This window comes from Antechinus flavipes, chromosome 5 (assembly GCF_016432865.1).
Source record: "Antechinus flavipes isolate AdamAnt ecotype Samford, QLD, Australia chromosome 5, AdamAnt_v2, whole genome shotgun sequence".
NCBI lineage: Eukaryota > Metazoa > Chordata > Mammalia > Dasyuromorphia > Dasyuridae > Antechinus > Antechinus flavipes.
Window position 1 is genome coordinate 20,844,438 of NC_067402.1, and position 15,478 is coordinate 20,859,915.

Sequence of the window (15,478 nt, forward strand, 5' to 3'; positions counted from 1 at the left end):
TTCCAATAAGGTCACTGGTTGGAATCGATACGGTACTGTAACTCCTAAGGAGCATGTGGCAATAATCCTAATGTCACCAGGTCTTAAGCCAAGGCCACCTGGCCTTGGGAGGGCCGCGTAGTTCCACACACAATGATGGCTGTCAGATAACAATCTGTTGGTCAGTAATAAAGTTTCTGAGACAATAACGAGGTGCATACCAGACCACTCCTCAACTCGACCTCTGAGCCACAGAATTCAATACAAAGACCACTCCTCGAGTCCATAAAATGAACAGAGCAGTGACATGAAGCACCCGATCTCTCTCTCTTTTTCCTATAAATTTATCTTCTCGTTCCTAGTTCTTTGCTAATTCTTTTAGAACTTAACCCCCTTTAACTGGCATTACAATTATAATAAACTTTGCCCCTTGACTTGGAGATCGGTCTGAATTCTTTTGAGATACCTCGCAACACCAGCTTGGAACGCCAATTTTTGGGCGGTCTTCTTGAAGCCCAGCGGAACAATAGGGGGAGGATATCCAGAACTGGGATCCTGGAGGAGCCAGGAGGCCACTATCACTGGATCAAAGAGTAGAGAGATAATGGGGAATAAGGTATAAAAAGACTTGAAAAGTAGAATGAATTTTAGAGAGCATTTTGTATTTGTTCTTGGAGATCACAGGGAGCCACTTGAGTTACTAAGAGAGTCATGTGTAGAATTTAGCCACTATAACCAAGTTAATTCGAGTGAATCCATGAGCTCCCATTAATCTTTCTCCCTTTTAAGAGCAGCTAGGTGGGACAGCCAATAGAGCACTAGGCCTAAAGTCAAGAAGACTCATTTTCTTGGTTTCAAATCTCCTCAGGGACTTATTCGTTGTGTCACTATGGCCTAGTCACTTCACCCTGATTGCCTCAATTCCCTCATCAAAAAAAATGAACTGGAGAAAAAAATGGCAAACCACTCCAATATTTTGTCTTTTTTTTTTTTTTAACTGAGGCAATTGGGGTTAAGTGACTTGCCCAGGGTCACACAGCTAGGAAGTGTTAAGTGTATGAGATCAAATTTGAAATCAGGTGCTCCTGACTTCAGGGCTGATGCTCTATCTACTGCCCCACCTAGCTGCCCCCGCTCCAATATTTTGTCCAGAAAATTCCAAATAGTACCACAAAGAGTTGGACACAATTGAAATCCCTCTTTTAGAAATGTGCACTTGTTATGAAATTCATCTTTAAAAACTGGGCTCAGTTTGAACCTGGTGCCCATTCACATTTAATGAGCTTTTGCCTCGGAAGTTACAATAAATTCCTTTAAACTTTCTCTTTCTGGGCTTGCTCCATTATTGAGAACAAGGCCTGAACAAAGATTTTCTTTTAACAATTTCTGACAAGCTCAGCCAGGAGCATCACTTTGCCGGGGGCAATCACTGGGGAATCTTACTCCAATTCACAGCCTGTACCATGTTTTGGGTTTGGGTTTTTTTACCCAATGGCTGGCAGGCGTGCACTTCTCCAGCATTCAGTCAGACATGATGAAGACTTAGGAGAATTTAACTCCCCAAGCTCAGGAAAGTAAAGAAGAAATGGGTCGGTCCAGATAGAAAGTTGTTCACACGATTACAGAAATTGTTAACACCAAATGTAATGTGGACTGCCATTCCCTTCAATGATCCTCATAAGGTGAGAATTTCCACAATGTCCTTATATTCCTATTCTTAAGATATTTACTCTTGATGACATTGAGCTGAACCACACCTAGGTCCTTGCATCCAGAGATGTTGCCTTGGAGAGCCCAGCTCAAACTGCATCTCCAGCTTCTAGTTCTTTGCCCCCTTCCATTGGGATCTATGGCACGAAGGGCAAAACAGTCAAAATAAAGTGACTTCCCTTGCCAGCATTGCCAAGGGCCCCTGGGGCCCAAGCCTTGCAACCTCATATTGCCTCCTCCTACTCTTTAACACCTAACTGTATTTTTAAAAACCTCTTGCATGAAAAATCCACTGGACTTCCTCCAGGGTGGGAGTTTTTCTACCCTGTTATCTCAATTAAAAATGCTTTTCTCCTCAACTCATAGCTTTGATTTATTTCAGGATTTCCCCCAAACCCAAATTTTGGGTTTTTTCCTCATTTGTGCATGAAGAAGGGAAGAGGCTGGTAAGGAATTGTAGGCATGGAAGTGCAAGTATTCCAAAGGGGCAAAGGCAAGCCTCCGTAGATTTCCAGGTAGCCAAGATGTAAAAAATAAAAATAAAAGCAAAAAACAAACAAACAAACAAAAACATAAAAAACACCAAAAACTTGGGATAGGAAAGATTCTGCCAATTATTTCCATGATGGAGCAATGAGGTTCAGTAAGGACTGGAAAAATTAGGGGGAAAATTAGTCAGGAATGTGGATATTAAAAATAAGACTTCAATAGCCTAACAAAAATGGGTTTTTTTTTTTTTAGCATTACTGAGGGGACTTTAGCACAGAAGTTGCCCTTATTTTCATACGACAAAGACCAGAATACCAAGGAAAAGACTTTGGAAAAGGGATTAAAGAATGGAAAGGAAGATTTAGAAATCCAAAAAGGGACTTGTGAGGAAACTCCAGCCAAATCCAAGGCGATAGATATTCACAATATTGGAAGCACAGAGATGAGTGGAAACTAGCAGTATCTTTTGGGAAAGCTGAAATAGAATACAGTCACCTATATCATAATATGGTCAGGAAACTTAGAAGAATGGGGAGTGGGAGAAGACTAATAAAATTTAGAAATAGAACTATTTATTCCCACTGACCACTAACCAAATACTCAGTAGGAGATGAGGAAATCTGTGAGATTGTTTCTTCTGTCTTAACAACCAGGTTGGAGAAGGCAAAGATAAAGATAGGTCCAAAAAAGGAAGGAAACAGTTTTCCTCCTGTTTTGTGGGAATCAATTGGTAATGGTTCAGCGGAATTAAATTGGTTAGGTAAATGAAAAGGTTTTCATCTAAATCCATTGAAGGAGTATAACAAGAAAGGAAGAGAGAAAGTTTAAGCAAATAGGGATAGGAGGAAATAGGTAGAAAGCTGAAGTCAGTTTTGTACTGCCTGTGTGACTGAAGGTTTGAGGATAAGGGAGTTTGAAGAGAAGTTAGGAAAGGTTTGGCCCCATTGAGATAAGAAGGCTTTGAGAAAACTTAAAGAAATGCTTTTAGCAATTTCAGATGGCCACTGGTCTGTCAAGTTATAACTTTTACTAACTAAAAGCCGTGGACTTGCAGGTAGCTTTTAGCTTTTAGGGGGAAAATGTTTCTCTTTTGAGATTGTAAACCCAAATTTGACTTGAAGTTTTTGTCTTGAAACTAAATTATATGATCTTTTTTTTTTAAACAGTAAAATGTGTTACCCTATTAAGATATTTATGTTTAATTAGAATTTAATGCAAAATACATTTGATTTTTTGGCAGTAAAGAGACACCCTTGGAAATTACATAAATCAGAAAACCTGAGTTAAAAGCTAATCTCAGAGATTTGTTAACTATGATCTTCAAGTCATTTCACCTGTTTGCCTTCAGGTCTTCAAATATAAAATGGGATAATGTTGGCACATATCTCCCAGAGATGTGGTGAGGATCACATGATATAGACAACACAGTAAGTAGCATATGCTAAACCAATAAAATATAAGTGTTAATTACTATTATTGTCTCTAATTGAACATCATTATTCCATATTGTATTACTCTATACTGAGTTTTTAGATGTGATTAGCATAGAAGACCAATTACATTTTCTATATAAGATAATTAGAAAATGCATTCAACTGAGTTGATGTCATCTGAATGGTAACAGGTTTTTTGTTTCAAGTTTTAAATACACGATATTGTGTTTCTGAAATGTTTCTTATATTGTGAAACCTGGGAAACCATTGTATCAGAAATGCTGTTACAAGAGAAACTTATTTTTGGAAGCAATTAGAGTATGAATTGAGCTATTAAAATAACGTGGTCAAAATGTCTGAATATTGTTAAAATGTAATTGAATATATTTTACTTTAAAAATGGATAATACTGAAATAATTCTTGGGGGGGAGTAGCAAAGGTTATCTTTCTAAATTAATCCTTTTCTGTGAGGGTCCTTGGAATCTTCTATTTGGGTGGAGTCATAAGATCTCCACATGTTGTAAAATTCTCAAATCCCAAAGTTACATCTTTGAGCCAACTGGTAAAAATAGATCTTATAATCAAAGACTTCCTTTTGCTTTGGGTTAGCAAGCAGTACAAGACTGGGACTTGCTATGGTCAGCAGTTTTCTGAGGTTTGTCATCAACTATCATGTACTCAATGCGTGTGTGGAACTTCAGAATGTAGTTATTCTTATAGTATAAATGAAGAATAAATGAGATGTCCTTATAGGGGCTCATTGTTAGCTGTTCTTGCAACATGAGAGGAAAAAAAAATGAGAATACCCTGAGCCTAAGCTATGATTAGTGTAAATTTGCTATTTGAGCTAAAATCATGTGGAATTGTAGTTTGATATTAAACCGAGTTTGATTTCAGGTATGATCATCCGAATTGCTCTTAAGCCAATAAATCCATCATTCATGGGGAATGTAATAAGATGCTCAAAAGTAGTTTGGCCTGAAAACTGGTACAAGTGGATGATCTTGTATAGACAAAGGTAGGAGCTACTTGACTCAATTTCCCACTGTATTTTTTCCTTTCTTAACAGGAAATTTTCCTGTCTGGTTAATTCTATGTCTGACTATGATACCCTGTGAATAATATGGAACTTGGGACACAAAGAGCTATTAATATTTCTCATGCCTGGAATTAAACAGAGCTAAGGGAAGATTTTTCCTGTTATGGCTTACATCAGCCTATGCCTTAGAAGGAATAGTCTTGATATTGTCATAACTAGGTCCCTCTTTTTTTTTTCCTTTTATGGCAAATTTCCATTATCAGAGCAGGTGAACAGTGACAGTTTTATCATTGTAATACAAGATCTATTGACTTGCATATCAATATTAAAACATCCGAGTTACTATTATAGGATGTAAGAATGAAAGATCTTACTTCTTTAATCTGAATTTCTGGTCAACACATCTGTATCTTCAAAAAAGGGATAAGATAAAGATACAAAAGTGTTTAAAAAACTTGGAAGAGCAAACTTTGAGAAAGCAACAAGATTAAGCTGTCTTTAATCTAAAGACTAAGAGATACACACACATATATAAATAAAGGCTTTCAAAATGTTTTAAAATGAGACATTGGTTTTGAATGTGTTTAGAAATTAGCTCTCAAAATATTTGGGTTAAGCTTTCATATGTAAAATTGCATTAATAATTGTAACAAATTTTAAAATCATGTCTCTCCTACCTCCTATTTTGAGGTATCAGTGTGATAACAATCAGAGACAAAAGTGCTCATTCTCCAACTCAGGATCTAGTGGGTTCCTTTCAAGAACAGAATTAGATCCATAAGATCTGAATTGGGTTTTACTATATGAACCAAGTACAATATGATTAGTTTTGAGCATAATTTACTAAATTATGCAAAGTCTTATTGCTAATAGGATTTAGTAGTCCTATTATTGATTATTTGGCAGTAAAGAGACACCCTTGGAAATTACATAGATCAGAAAAGATCTACTAAAAGATTAGTAGTTCTATTAGTAATAAGACTTTGCATAATTTAGCAAATTAACTGGAAAATCTCAGCAAGTGATCTGAAATGTGGAGATGGTTAAGCAAATACCTTCACAGGCCTGCCCTGATCCATATGCAGTAATTTGGAAGATGCACAGGAAGTGTTTGCTGGATCCCTGAACATTATGGATGGTGCAAAATGACTTACTACCCTTAAAGTACACTGCTATATTGGGTTTCTTTATTCACGTGTTATAAATTTGTTTGTTATGTTAGCCACAGGTATATTATGGACTTGTCACCTTTTTTGTAAACTGTTTTTTGTTTCTGCTTACATTAATGTCATTGTAGGAATCGAGGTCTTTGCAATGAATGTTTGTCAAGTTAGATTTGTGCATGGTGTTTATGCATCCATGCAGGGGTCCTCTGTGCAATCCCTAGTTGCCTTTCTTGTCAAGAGTCTAATTCTTCACTGAAAGAAACACTGATGATCTAGTCTGAACAAAATTTTGCAAGTATTTATTAATGAGACCATAGATGCAGTGGAATATCTAAAGCCTAAAGTCCATGCTCTTAGAGCTATAGCCTTACAAAATAGGTTAGTTTTTGGATTTCTTCCTGGCAGAGGAAGGAGGAGTGTGCTCTTGTAGTTCAAGAATGCAGCATCTGGACAACTTTGGTGATGTCCATACCCAGATGGCCTTGGAATGCCTGGAAGGGAGCCCTGGTCCCCATAGGAATGGCTAACTTCTTGGCTGCCAGATCTTTCGGGATTAAGTATCTGTTGTATATGTAGGTTCTCTTGCAGATTCTCAGAGGGACTGTGTACTATCTGTGCCTTCCTTGATTCCCAAACCAATTCCTAAATTACAGCTACCAAGATTAGGATAAAGAAACCACATAAGTCTGATTCTGGTGCTGTAGCATAAGTACGGTTAGCACCAAATGGGGGAGTTATTGGGTAGAATTTAGTTACTACCATTAAGCTAAGTGAATTCATGATTGCTCACCTCCCTTTTTGCCAGTCTCATGAGGAGTGACCCAAATATGTGCCAATGTGAAGGTAGGGCAGTCACAGTAGGTACCAACCAGAGTACAAGAAAGGGCAAATGCATTTTAACCTTCTTTTTAGAAATTGGTATCTCCCTAGATTAGAAAAGGGTGTCCCAGAAAACACCAGTCCATTTGCTTTTTGAAATAGGCACCTTGAGGACTGTCTTCTCTTACTGAGAAACTGGTCTTTAAAAATAGTACTTGGTTTGAACTTGGCGGCAGGTTCCGTTCAATGTGCTTTTGCCTTAGATGCTACAATAAATTCTTTTAAATTGTCTCTTTCTGAGTTTGTTTCATTATTAAGGGCAAGTGCTAAAGATTTTCTTTTAATAGGATCTATATCAATAATACACATTTATTTACCACGTACCAGGAATTGTGGTAGGTTCTAGGGGTACAAAAAGTGGCAAACAACAGTCCCTGCCCTCAAAGGGATTACAATTTAACAGAGGAGATAATATGTAAACTAATATATCCAAAGCAAAGCAATAGAATTCAGAGGAAACAGGAAAGGCTTTTGGTATAAATTGGGATTTTGGCTGGGACTTGAAGGAAACCAGGAAATGGGTAGAAGGGAGAGCTTTCCAGAAATGGGGGCTCCCCTTCGCACATTCTCCATTCCAGCCAAATTGGGCTGATTTGTGTTTCCACGAATCATATCCTATTTCTCTGTTGAAACCCTGTATCTCCCTATTAGAACATAAGTTTCATGATGGCAGACTGTTGTCAAGAGTATTAGAGTGGATATCTACTATATTTGAAATAAGAAAGATCCGAGTTCAAATCCCACTAGCCTGTGATTTTACTAGAGCTTTTTAACCTCTTTAAAATTCAATTTCTTCATTCATAAAACTTGAGGTGAATGGTGTCTAATGTTCCTTCCAGTTTGAAATTCATGGTCCTCTGATCTCTACAACTATAACCTCAGAGCCTTGCACAGAGTGGAGTCTTAATAAAGTCAACTCAATAGGGAAAATTGTAAAGTTGTCCTCAGAAATAGGAGAGCCATGAAGGGACTCTGGATCATCCAAATTCAAAGCAGGTTAAATATTTTGTCATTGGAGAAAATCTGAGAGTCAACTGTGCTAATCAAGCTTCTCTCACAAGGATAACTCTGGCTCAGGGTAGTGTCTGCCAGAAGCACTTAGCAAGCGAGAGGGGAATACCCAGGATCTAGAAACCAGAGCTGTGTGGAGTCCAAGTGGGGTAAGCCCAGCTGCTGGATGAGAGTCAGAGTTGCATGGAGCCTGAGGGAAAGTTGCCAGAGAGTGAGTAATGAGAGAGTTAAAGTCACTAGGCTAATATGGAAAGAGAGAGAAAGACAGACACAGATGGGGAGGGAGGAGAGAGAGGAGGAGAAAGAAAGACAAACAGAGACAGAAAGAAACACACGGAGACACGGACAGAGCCAGAGCCAGATAGGGTAGGAGGAGGGGGAAAAAAAAGGGAGGGAAGTGGAGGGAAAAAAAGACAGAGACAGACAGAGATAGAAGGAGTGGGAGGGGAGAGAGAGGGATAAGAGGAGAAAGACAGAAAATGGAGACAAAAAGAGGAGGAAGAAAGAAAGAGGAAAAGGGAGAGCTGGTACTTGGCAGGCAGTGGGTCAAACAGAGTCTCCATCCCTCAGCACTGAGCCAGGACAAGCCTAGCAGATGGCAGAAAAAAGGAAAACAGATGGAAGGAGAGCTGGTAGGTGCCTGGGAAGATCTATCACTGAGAGATTGGGGGTGGGTAAGGAAGAACTCTAGGAGATTAGTTTAGATGAACACACTGACCCACACAGAGAAGTCTCCTTGGGGATAGAAAGTCTGGTAGCTGCTTCTTGGGAAACTGACAAAGGTTCTCCATCTCTGGCTCAGATAGAGGAACTGGACTCTAAGGGCCTCCTGGAAGGAAGACTTACTTCCCTCTTTTGGAAAAGCTCAAGCAGGAAATTAACTTCTTATTTTGGGTCGATGCCTGATTGGAGAAGTGGGGACACAGCTAGCAAAGAGGGTGGATCATTGCTGCTGGCTTTGGCGAATGGATTTCAGAAATTTAAAGATTTAGAGTAAGAGAGAATCTCAGAAGTCTGCTAGTCTCACCGCTTTATTTTACATAGGAGGAAACTCAGGTATGGCAAAGTTAACTGACTACCCACGTATGGATAACAAAGAATTGGATAAAGATTGGGGGACAAAAGATTGTTTCATTTTCACTTTGTGCCATGATGGGGGACACAAAACATGTGAGAGAAATTCACTTCCCTCATGGAGTTTTCCTTCTGATAGGAAGAGTAAATAGGTTGTCATCTGCTGCTCAATGTCAACTCTTGAAGCTGGAAAATCCTGATGTGATGGCTTAATCCAATTCTTTAACCTTCTCTTATGATTCTTTGAAAGATTTTGGGTTTTTCCTAAAATTCTATTGGACAAGTATTTGTTGAACAATCTGTGAGTATGTATTAGTTGCTTACTACTTTGTGCCAAACAAACATGGGCTAGGGAGAATAAAGATAAAAACATATGTTCCCTGCCCTCAAGGAGCTCCCCTTTTACTGGATTTAAGTTTGATTTTGATAGACTTTGGAAAAGGAGAAGCATTTGGGCACGATTTTGTTACTCACTCATAAATGTGTTAAATGAGGGAAGAAGGGCAGGAAAGAAAATTCTCAGGGAGCTATTAATCTTGGGGCTTCCCTACCATTATAGGAACATTAGGCTTAAGGACAGCTTGTTTTAGGCACTGTGAGAATTATAACAATGATTTGCTTCCTATTCCTCCTATACTATATTCCATTTCCCATTGACATGCTGCTGAATAGGCCATTCCCTCTGCCTGAGATGCACTTCCTCCTCAGATCCAATTCATAGTTCTCAGCTCCTTTCAAAGTTCAAAGTGAAGTAACACATCCTATAAAAAGTTTATTATAATCCTTCTAGTTGCTAGTGTCTTTCTCGGAAATTATTTCATATTTAATTTTCTGTGTACATATTATTACCTACCTTGTTCCTCTTGAAGATGGGCAACTTATTCTAATTTTTGTACCCCTGGCTTAGCACTAAGTAGAGACATCATAGATGCTTAATAAAAGCTCATCGCATGAATAGTAATAGCTGACACTCATACATTGCATTAATGACAGAAATCCTGGCCTCCAGCAAATTTGAAGTTCTAGCTACTGAAAGGGATGATGGGAGTGAAATTGCTTGTGTGGACGATTGCCATTGCTGAGGACTTCAGGGAGCTATTCTTTTCTCTCTTCCACAAAACTTCTAGCCAGAGTTTTAAATACTCAATCAGCATTTATACAGCACCTACTGACTTCCTGTTTTGTATTTGAGGTGGAAAAGATACAAATCCAAAGAATGAAACAATCACGACTCCCTATTGACAGAGTTGACTTAATTATTACAATGTCTTGCCTAAGCAGTACTTAAATCACTAAAACTCTTCAGTAAAATCCTGGATGTTTCTCCTAATCAGTGAACTTCATTTATGGCTTTTGCCTAAATATACAGCTATGGGGAATCCTGGGAGTGGACTGAAGTGTTCTGAAGAAGGAAACCCAGAAAAGATCCAAGTGAAAACTACTCCTCGAGCCTTAGAAAGTTCTATTCTCTGTCTTCTGAACAAGGAGGCTTTTCTTTGCCACCTGCAAACGGTCACAGAGAGCAATTAAGCATGAGATAGTCTGGATTGGGGGTGGGGGGAAGGATGGAGCATTTTCCACTAGCTCAATCTCCATGTTGTTCTATCCTATAGAACAAGACTTCTTGAACTTTTTTCACTACCAGCCTCTATTTCCCCCAGAAATTTTTAAGCAGCCCTCGGTACATAGGTATATAAAAAAGTATACAAATCAAATAATTACCCACAATGGATCATAATTCCATGACCCCCACATTTAGTTATAAGACTCCATATGGGGTCATGATCTACAGTTTAAGAAGCTTTGCTAGAGAGCTTATTGGTAGAGTAATGCTTCTTTGGTTCACTGAGGCCATTATTTTTGGAGGGAAGGAAGAGGGGGAAGAAGGTGCTTCTCCATACTCCATTAATTCATCCCAGAGCCTAAAGTTACAGAGTCCTTACCAAGAAACATATTCATCCTTATTCCCCAAAATTTTTGAACACAGATTAAGAGCTAAAAAGAAGTTTAGAGTACAATTAATACAAACCCTTCACTTCACAGATGGGGGAAACTGAGGCCCAGAGAGTTATTTGCTCAAGGTTATTTCTGGTGCATTTTCCCTTGTGTCAGATACCTATTGTATTCAGTAACAGTTTAAAAGAAAAAGGTTCTAAAGAAAGTTAGTTTGCCTTGTATATAAATCTTTTTTTATTTGTGCTATTCAAAACAAAAAAAATATGTATTATATTTAATTTTTAATTTTTGTATAATGTAGTTGTAGACATGATTTCTAGTTAGCTTTCTTTAAAACAAATTAAAAAAAAAGAATTTTATTGATATCTTTTGGTTTTGTCCTCATTCAGAACTTCTCCTCCCCTCTTTCCTGACCAGGGCTACTCAAATGCTTGATATTTAGTCACAACTTGAATGAAGCTATTCAGAACCTGCCTCTCACCACCTCCAATCCCTTCACATCCCATCCTACTCAGTCATTTGTTCCCACCATTCCAATGGCAAAAAAAAAAAAAGTTTATGGACAAAATGTACTTTCCAAGGCAAGATTGGGCCACCATCTCAAAAAAGAAGTTTTTATTTAAACCTCAGAAGTGAGCTCAATTAGATGGACCTGAAGGAGGGGGAGGAGGGAAGGGGAAGCAGAGGAACTAGAAAGAAATAAGAAGTTTGGACAGCCTGAGGTGCTTATTAACTAGGTGACTCTGGGCAAGTCTCTTGATGCTGTTTGCCTCAGTTTCCTCATCTGTAAAATGACCTAAGGAAGAAAATGACAAACTACTCCAGTATTTTTCCTAAGGAAATTTCAAATGGGGTGACGAAGACTGAAACAGCTGAATAACAAAACCCTGCAGGAGTTGCAGATCCTTTGAACCTAACTCAGCTTTCCCCAGTCTGTCCCTTGTGGTTTTAACAGCAGATTCGATCTACTGACATCGATTCTGAAACTTGAAACTCCGCAGACTTTCACAATTGCCTGGTCCTAATCAGGATCCCATCACCTCCACGAAGTGCTTTGTTCTGTACAAAGTTCTCTGTTCCGCTTTACTGATCCCCCAAAACCTGGCACACTCCCTGGTTCCCAGGACCCCCCCCCCAAAAAAAAAAAAACCCAGCCATTCAGCTCTCACTGTACCCAGGTATTGGCTCAAGGTTCAGCAAGAGTGGAGGCTACAAGAATAAGAACCCCCCAAATTAGCTCCCTGAGGAAAGACTTTAAGGCCTGTGGGTCTCCCAAGGCAGCAAGTTTACCGTGACCGAATGACTGAAACTGGAAAACTTAGTAGCAAACCTAGTACCCTCCTGTTTGGAGGGAATGGGGAAGACTTCTGACAAAAGAGAGAGGCCTTTTCCTTTCAAGTCCCTCCAGGTGAACTGTTGCTTTCCCTCAGAGAGGGTGGAGGCGCCGTAACACGAGCCAGGAGGAAATGGGGGAGGGGGAAGACTCAGAGTTGGGGTTGAGCTGGCTGATGGGTTGAGCAGGCTGGGGGGAGAGATGGGGAAGACTGGATCGCTGCCCCAAGGATTCCAGGTGAAAACAAAAGAGTGGAGGCTGGGAAGGAAAAAGAGGTTGGACTAGGGAAAGAGAGAAGTAGGGCCAAGGAACTAGAGTTCCCTTCGCGGAAAGTAGCAGGGGAATGGGCAAAGAGGGAAGCATGCGCGATTCCAGCTGGGTGGGTGGCCGCGACTGTGCGGGGTGCACCCAGGTGGGAGGGAAAAGGGGAGCAACGGCCCGCGGATGCTTCGAGGCGCCCCACAGGTCTCTGCTCCCTCTCACTTCACCCAGGGTGCTTCCCAGCCCCTCCTTACCATCTGCGCCACCTTGAGCAAGGCGGGGTACGTGGCGGGGTAACCCCGGGCCAGCAGCCCCTCGGAAGGGCCCGGGACGGGGGCCGGGCCCGACGGGGGCACGTCCACTCCGGCGATACCACTGCTGCTACACGTGGTGCGAATGACCCCCGGGCCGTGAGACATGGCGCCGGGTCTGGGGGTCCGTGGGTCCATCTGCCAGGCGCGGCTGCAGCACCGGCCCCAGCCTGCTTGCCGGCCAGCCTGCCCGCCTGTTTAGGGTTCACGGACCCGAAGAGACTCCTGAAGGAGGGGCAGGGACCTGGGCTGCCCGCCCCAAGGAGGAGCAGGGGCGGGGCGGTCCCGCGGACAAGTTCCCGGGGGGCCTGGGACTTTGTGAGGGCAGCCTGCCTCTGGCTGGGCCGGATTCGGTCGTGGCCCTGACCCTGACCTTAACCCTGATCCGACCCCGACTCGGCGCGGGGTCTCCAGCCCCCCAGAGAGCCGACTCTTCAGCTCCTAAGCCTAGGAGGGGGCGGGGTTATAAGAGGAAGAACCCGAGCTGGTTAGGGCGGAACAGGATCCAGATGTGGACTAGGAGGGGGTAGGGGGCGGGAAAAGCAGCTGAGAGAGCAGCTGGGAGGGGGCGGGGGGGGGGGCGCGGCCGCCCTTCCTATCCCAGAGTGTCTCCCAAAGTCCGAGCCCCTGGAATCCTTGAGATAATTGGATGGGAGAGCAGAGGTCCCGACGTGTCAGCCCCATCACGGAGACTTTAGGTCGTCTGGGATCCCCCGAGGGCTAGCCCAGGACCCAGCCTCAGGGCCCAGAAAACTGTGGAGCTGGGAAGGGCCCAAAGGGTGCAGCGCCCAGGCGGTCTCCGAATTCTGCGGGGCGCGAGACTCCGCCCCTTGGGACACAATGGGTCCCGCCTCCCGCAATTTACTCCACTCTGGGGATATTTGTCCGCCGGATATTTATATTTATTGGGCTTCAGATGAAGCCATTTTAAAAAGTAAGTAGTTGGGGAGTAAAGAAGGGGAGAGGAGGCTCCCAAATGGCCCCTCCCTTTCGGTTGTCTCCAGAGGGATTTCATGAGCTCCCGAGTCTCAGGGAAAATAGAAATCACAGCCCCCAAAACTATTTCCTTGGTTATTGATCAATATGGCCTGCAGGTAGGTGCCCGTCCCTTCCACAGTGTTTGTAGCGGCAGCTTTGGGGGACAGAGAACTGACATCTAAGGTAGTTCCCATCAATGGGGGGAGGGGGAGAAAGGCGGGACAAACTTCAGTGGAACCTAAAGATGAGGATTTGGAGCTGGAGGAGATCTTGCAAAAATGAATGTTGAAAATTAGCTGTACACGTTAGGGAAAAATAAAATGCTTTTGAATTTTTTTTAATTGGAGGGTTTTAATTTCAGGGTTTTCTAAAAGCATCAAACTAAACTATATTGTCTCTCCTCCTGTGATATGTAGTTTCAGAAAGTTGTCTGGATGCTGAGTTGTTTAATGATTGGAAGGTCACACAAGTAGTAGGGATCAGAGGCAAGTCTTCTTGACTCAAAGCTTTGCCTTCTATTTATTATACCACAGTATAGAGCCAGCAGTAATCATGGCAAAATTTGTTGTTTAGGAGTTGTGGTTTGTCCTTTATCCTTGAAGAAGACCCTGACTCAGGAAAGTGATACCTTGACATGCAAGTGAGTTGGAGGGCTGTGCAAGGTCACCTGCTTCATTTTCTTCTTCAGGCCCCTGATGATATAGATCAGGATGACAGGAGATAGCCCTGCATGCAGGGGGACGCTGGGGCTTTTTAAGCAGGGCTCAGTTTGACTGGGTTAACATCCAATAAAGGACTAAGGATACCTAAAAATTGAGGCAAAGAAGGACCTGTTTAACCTAGTCACACACACACACACACACACACACACACACACACACACACACACAAATCCAATCCTGATCTACATGTTGCTACTGGGCCTAGATGGCTCTGGGGAAGAAAGTGAGTCTGGTGACTTTGCACTACCCACTCTAACTCAAATCCAACTCACTTGCATGTCACAGCATCATCTCCCTGACATCATGGTTCTCTTTGAGAACAAAGGACAAACAACTTCTATGAGAACGGTCCTATTGGGGATCCAACTGAGCTAGTCAGTTGAATAACACAGCCCTTCCTTTCTCCCTTCCTTTCTTCCTTCCTTCCCTCCTTCCATTCCTCCCTTCCTTCCTTTCCTCCTTCCTTCCTTTCTTTCCTCCCTCTCTCCTTCCCTCTCTCCCTCCCTCCTTCTTTTTTTCCTTCCTTCCTTTCTTCCTCTCTTCTTTCCTTCCTTCCTTCCTTCCTCTCTTCTTTCCTTCCTTCCCTCCCTCCTTCCCTTCTTCCCTCCCTCCTTCCCTTCCTTCCTTCCTTTCCTCCCTCCTTCCTTCCTTCTCTCCCTCTCTCCTTCCCTCTCTTCCTCCCTCCTTCTTTTCTTCCTTCCTTCCTTCCTAGGTATCATACTGTTACCTGCAGGAGCTCTGTCCAAAGGGATGTAAATTTTGGTTTTTGATTTTTGGATCACTGAAACCTCCCAAGAGATCTTGGGGTTTACTGACTAGATTTCTTTCTTAAGGACTACGCCTTAATTACTCTGGCTACCATTGATTGGCCTACTATAGGTCTCAAACCAAGCCCCATGGTCATTCTTTAGATCCTCCTTGCCTCAGAATGAATGTAAATAGCAATTATGGCAAACACATGAGTAGTGGATAGCCATTGTGATTTTTCCCAGCATCCCTCGTAATTGTTTTAATAAGAGTGGGCAAGACTTTCAGGCAATAGATGGGACTGGAATCTTCTCCCTAATCTGCATTAGAAGTGAGGCAGGATTGGCTATAGCACAGAGTATGCCTACAATGACCCTTTATGGCTACCC

At 42.0% G+C, this 15,478-nt stretch overlaps 1 protein-coding gene across 1 annotated transcript in view; it reads right to left on the reverse strand.

Annotated features, from left to right (window-relative positions):
* The window catches only part of CMTM7 (CKLF like MARVEL transmembrane domain containing 7), a 51,598-nt gene extending 38,522 nt beyond the window's left edge, over positions 1–13,076 (reverse strand). Inside the window, exon 1 of the mRNA XM_052000512.1 lies at positions 12,586–13,076. Coding sequence (XP_051856472.1) covers positions 12,586–12,780 — 195 coding nt within the window. The 5' untranslated portion in view covers positions 12,781–13,076. The remainder of the gene's footprint in view (positions 1–12,585) is intronic.
* Positions 13,077–15,478: the final 2,402 nt, after the last annotated feature.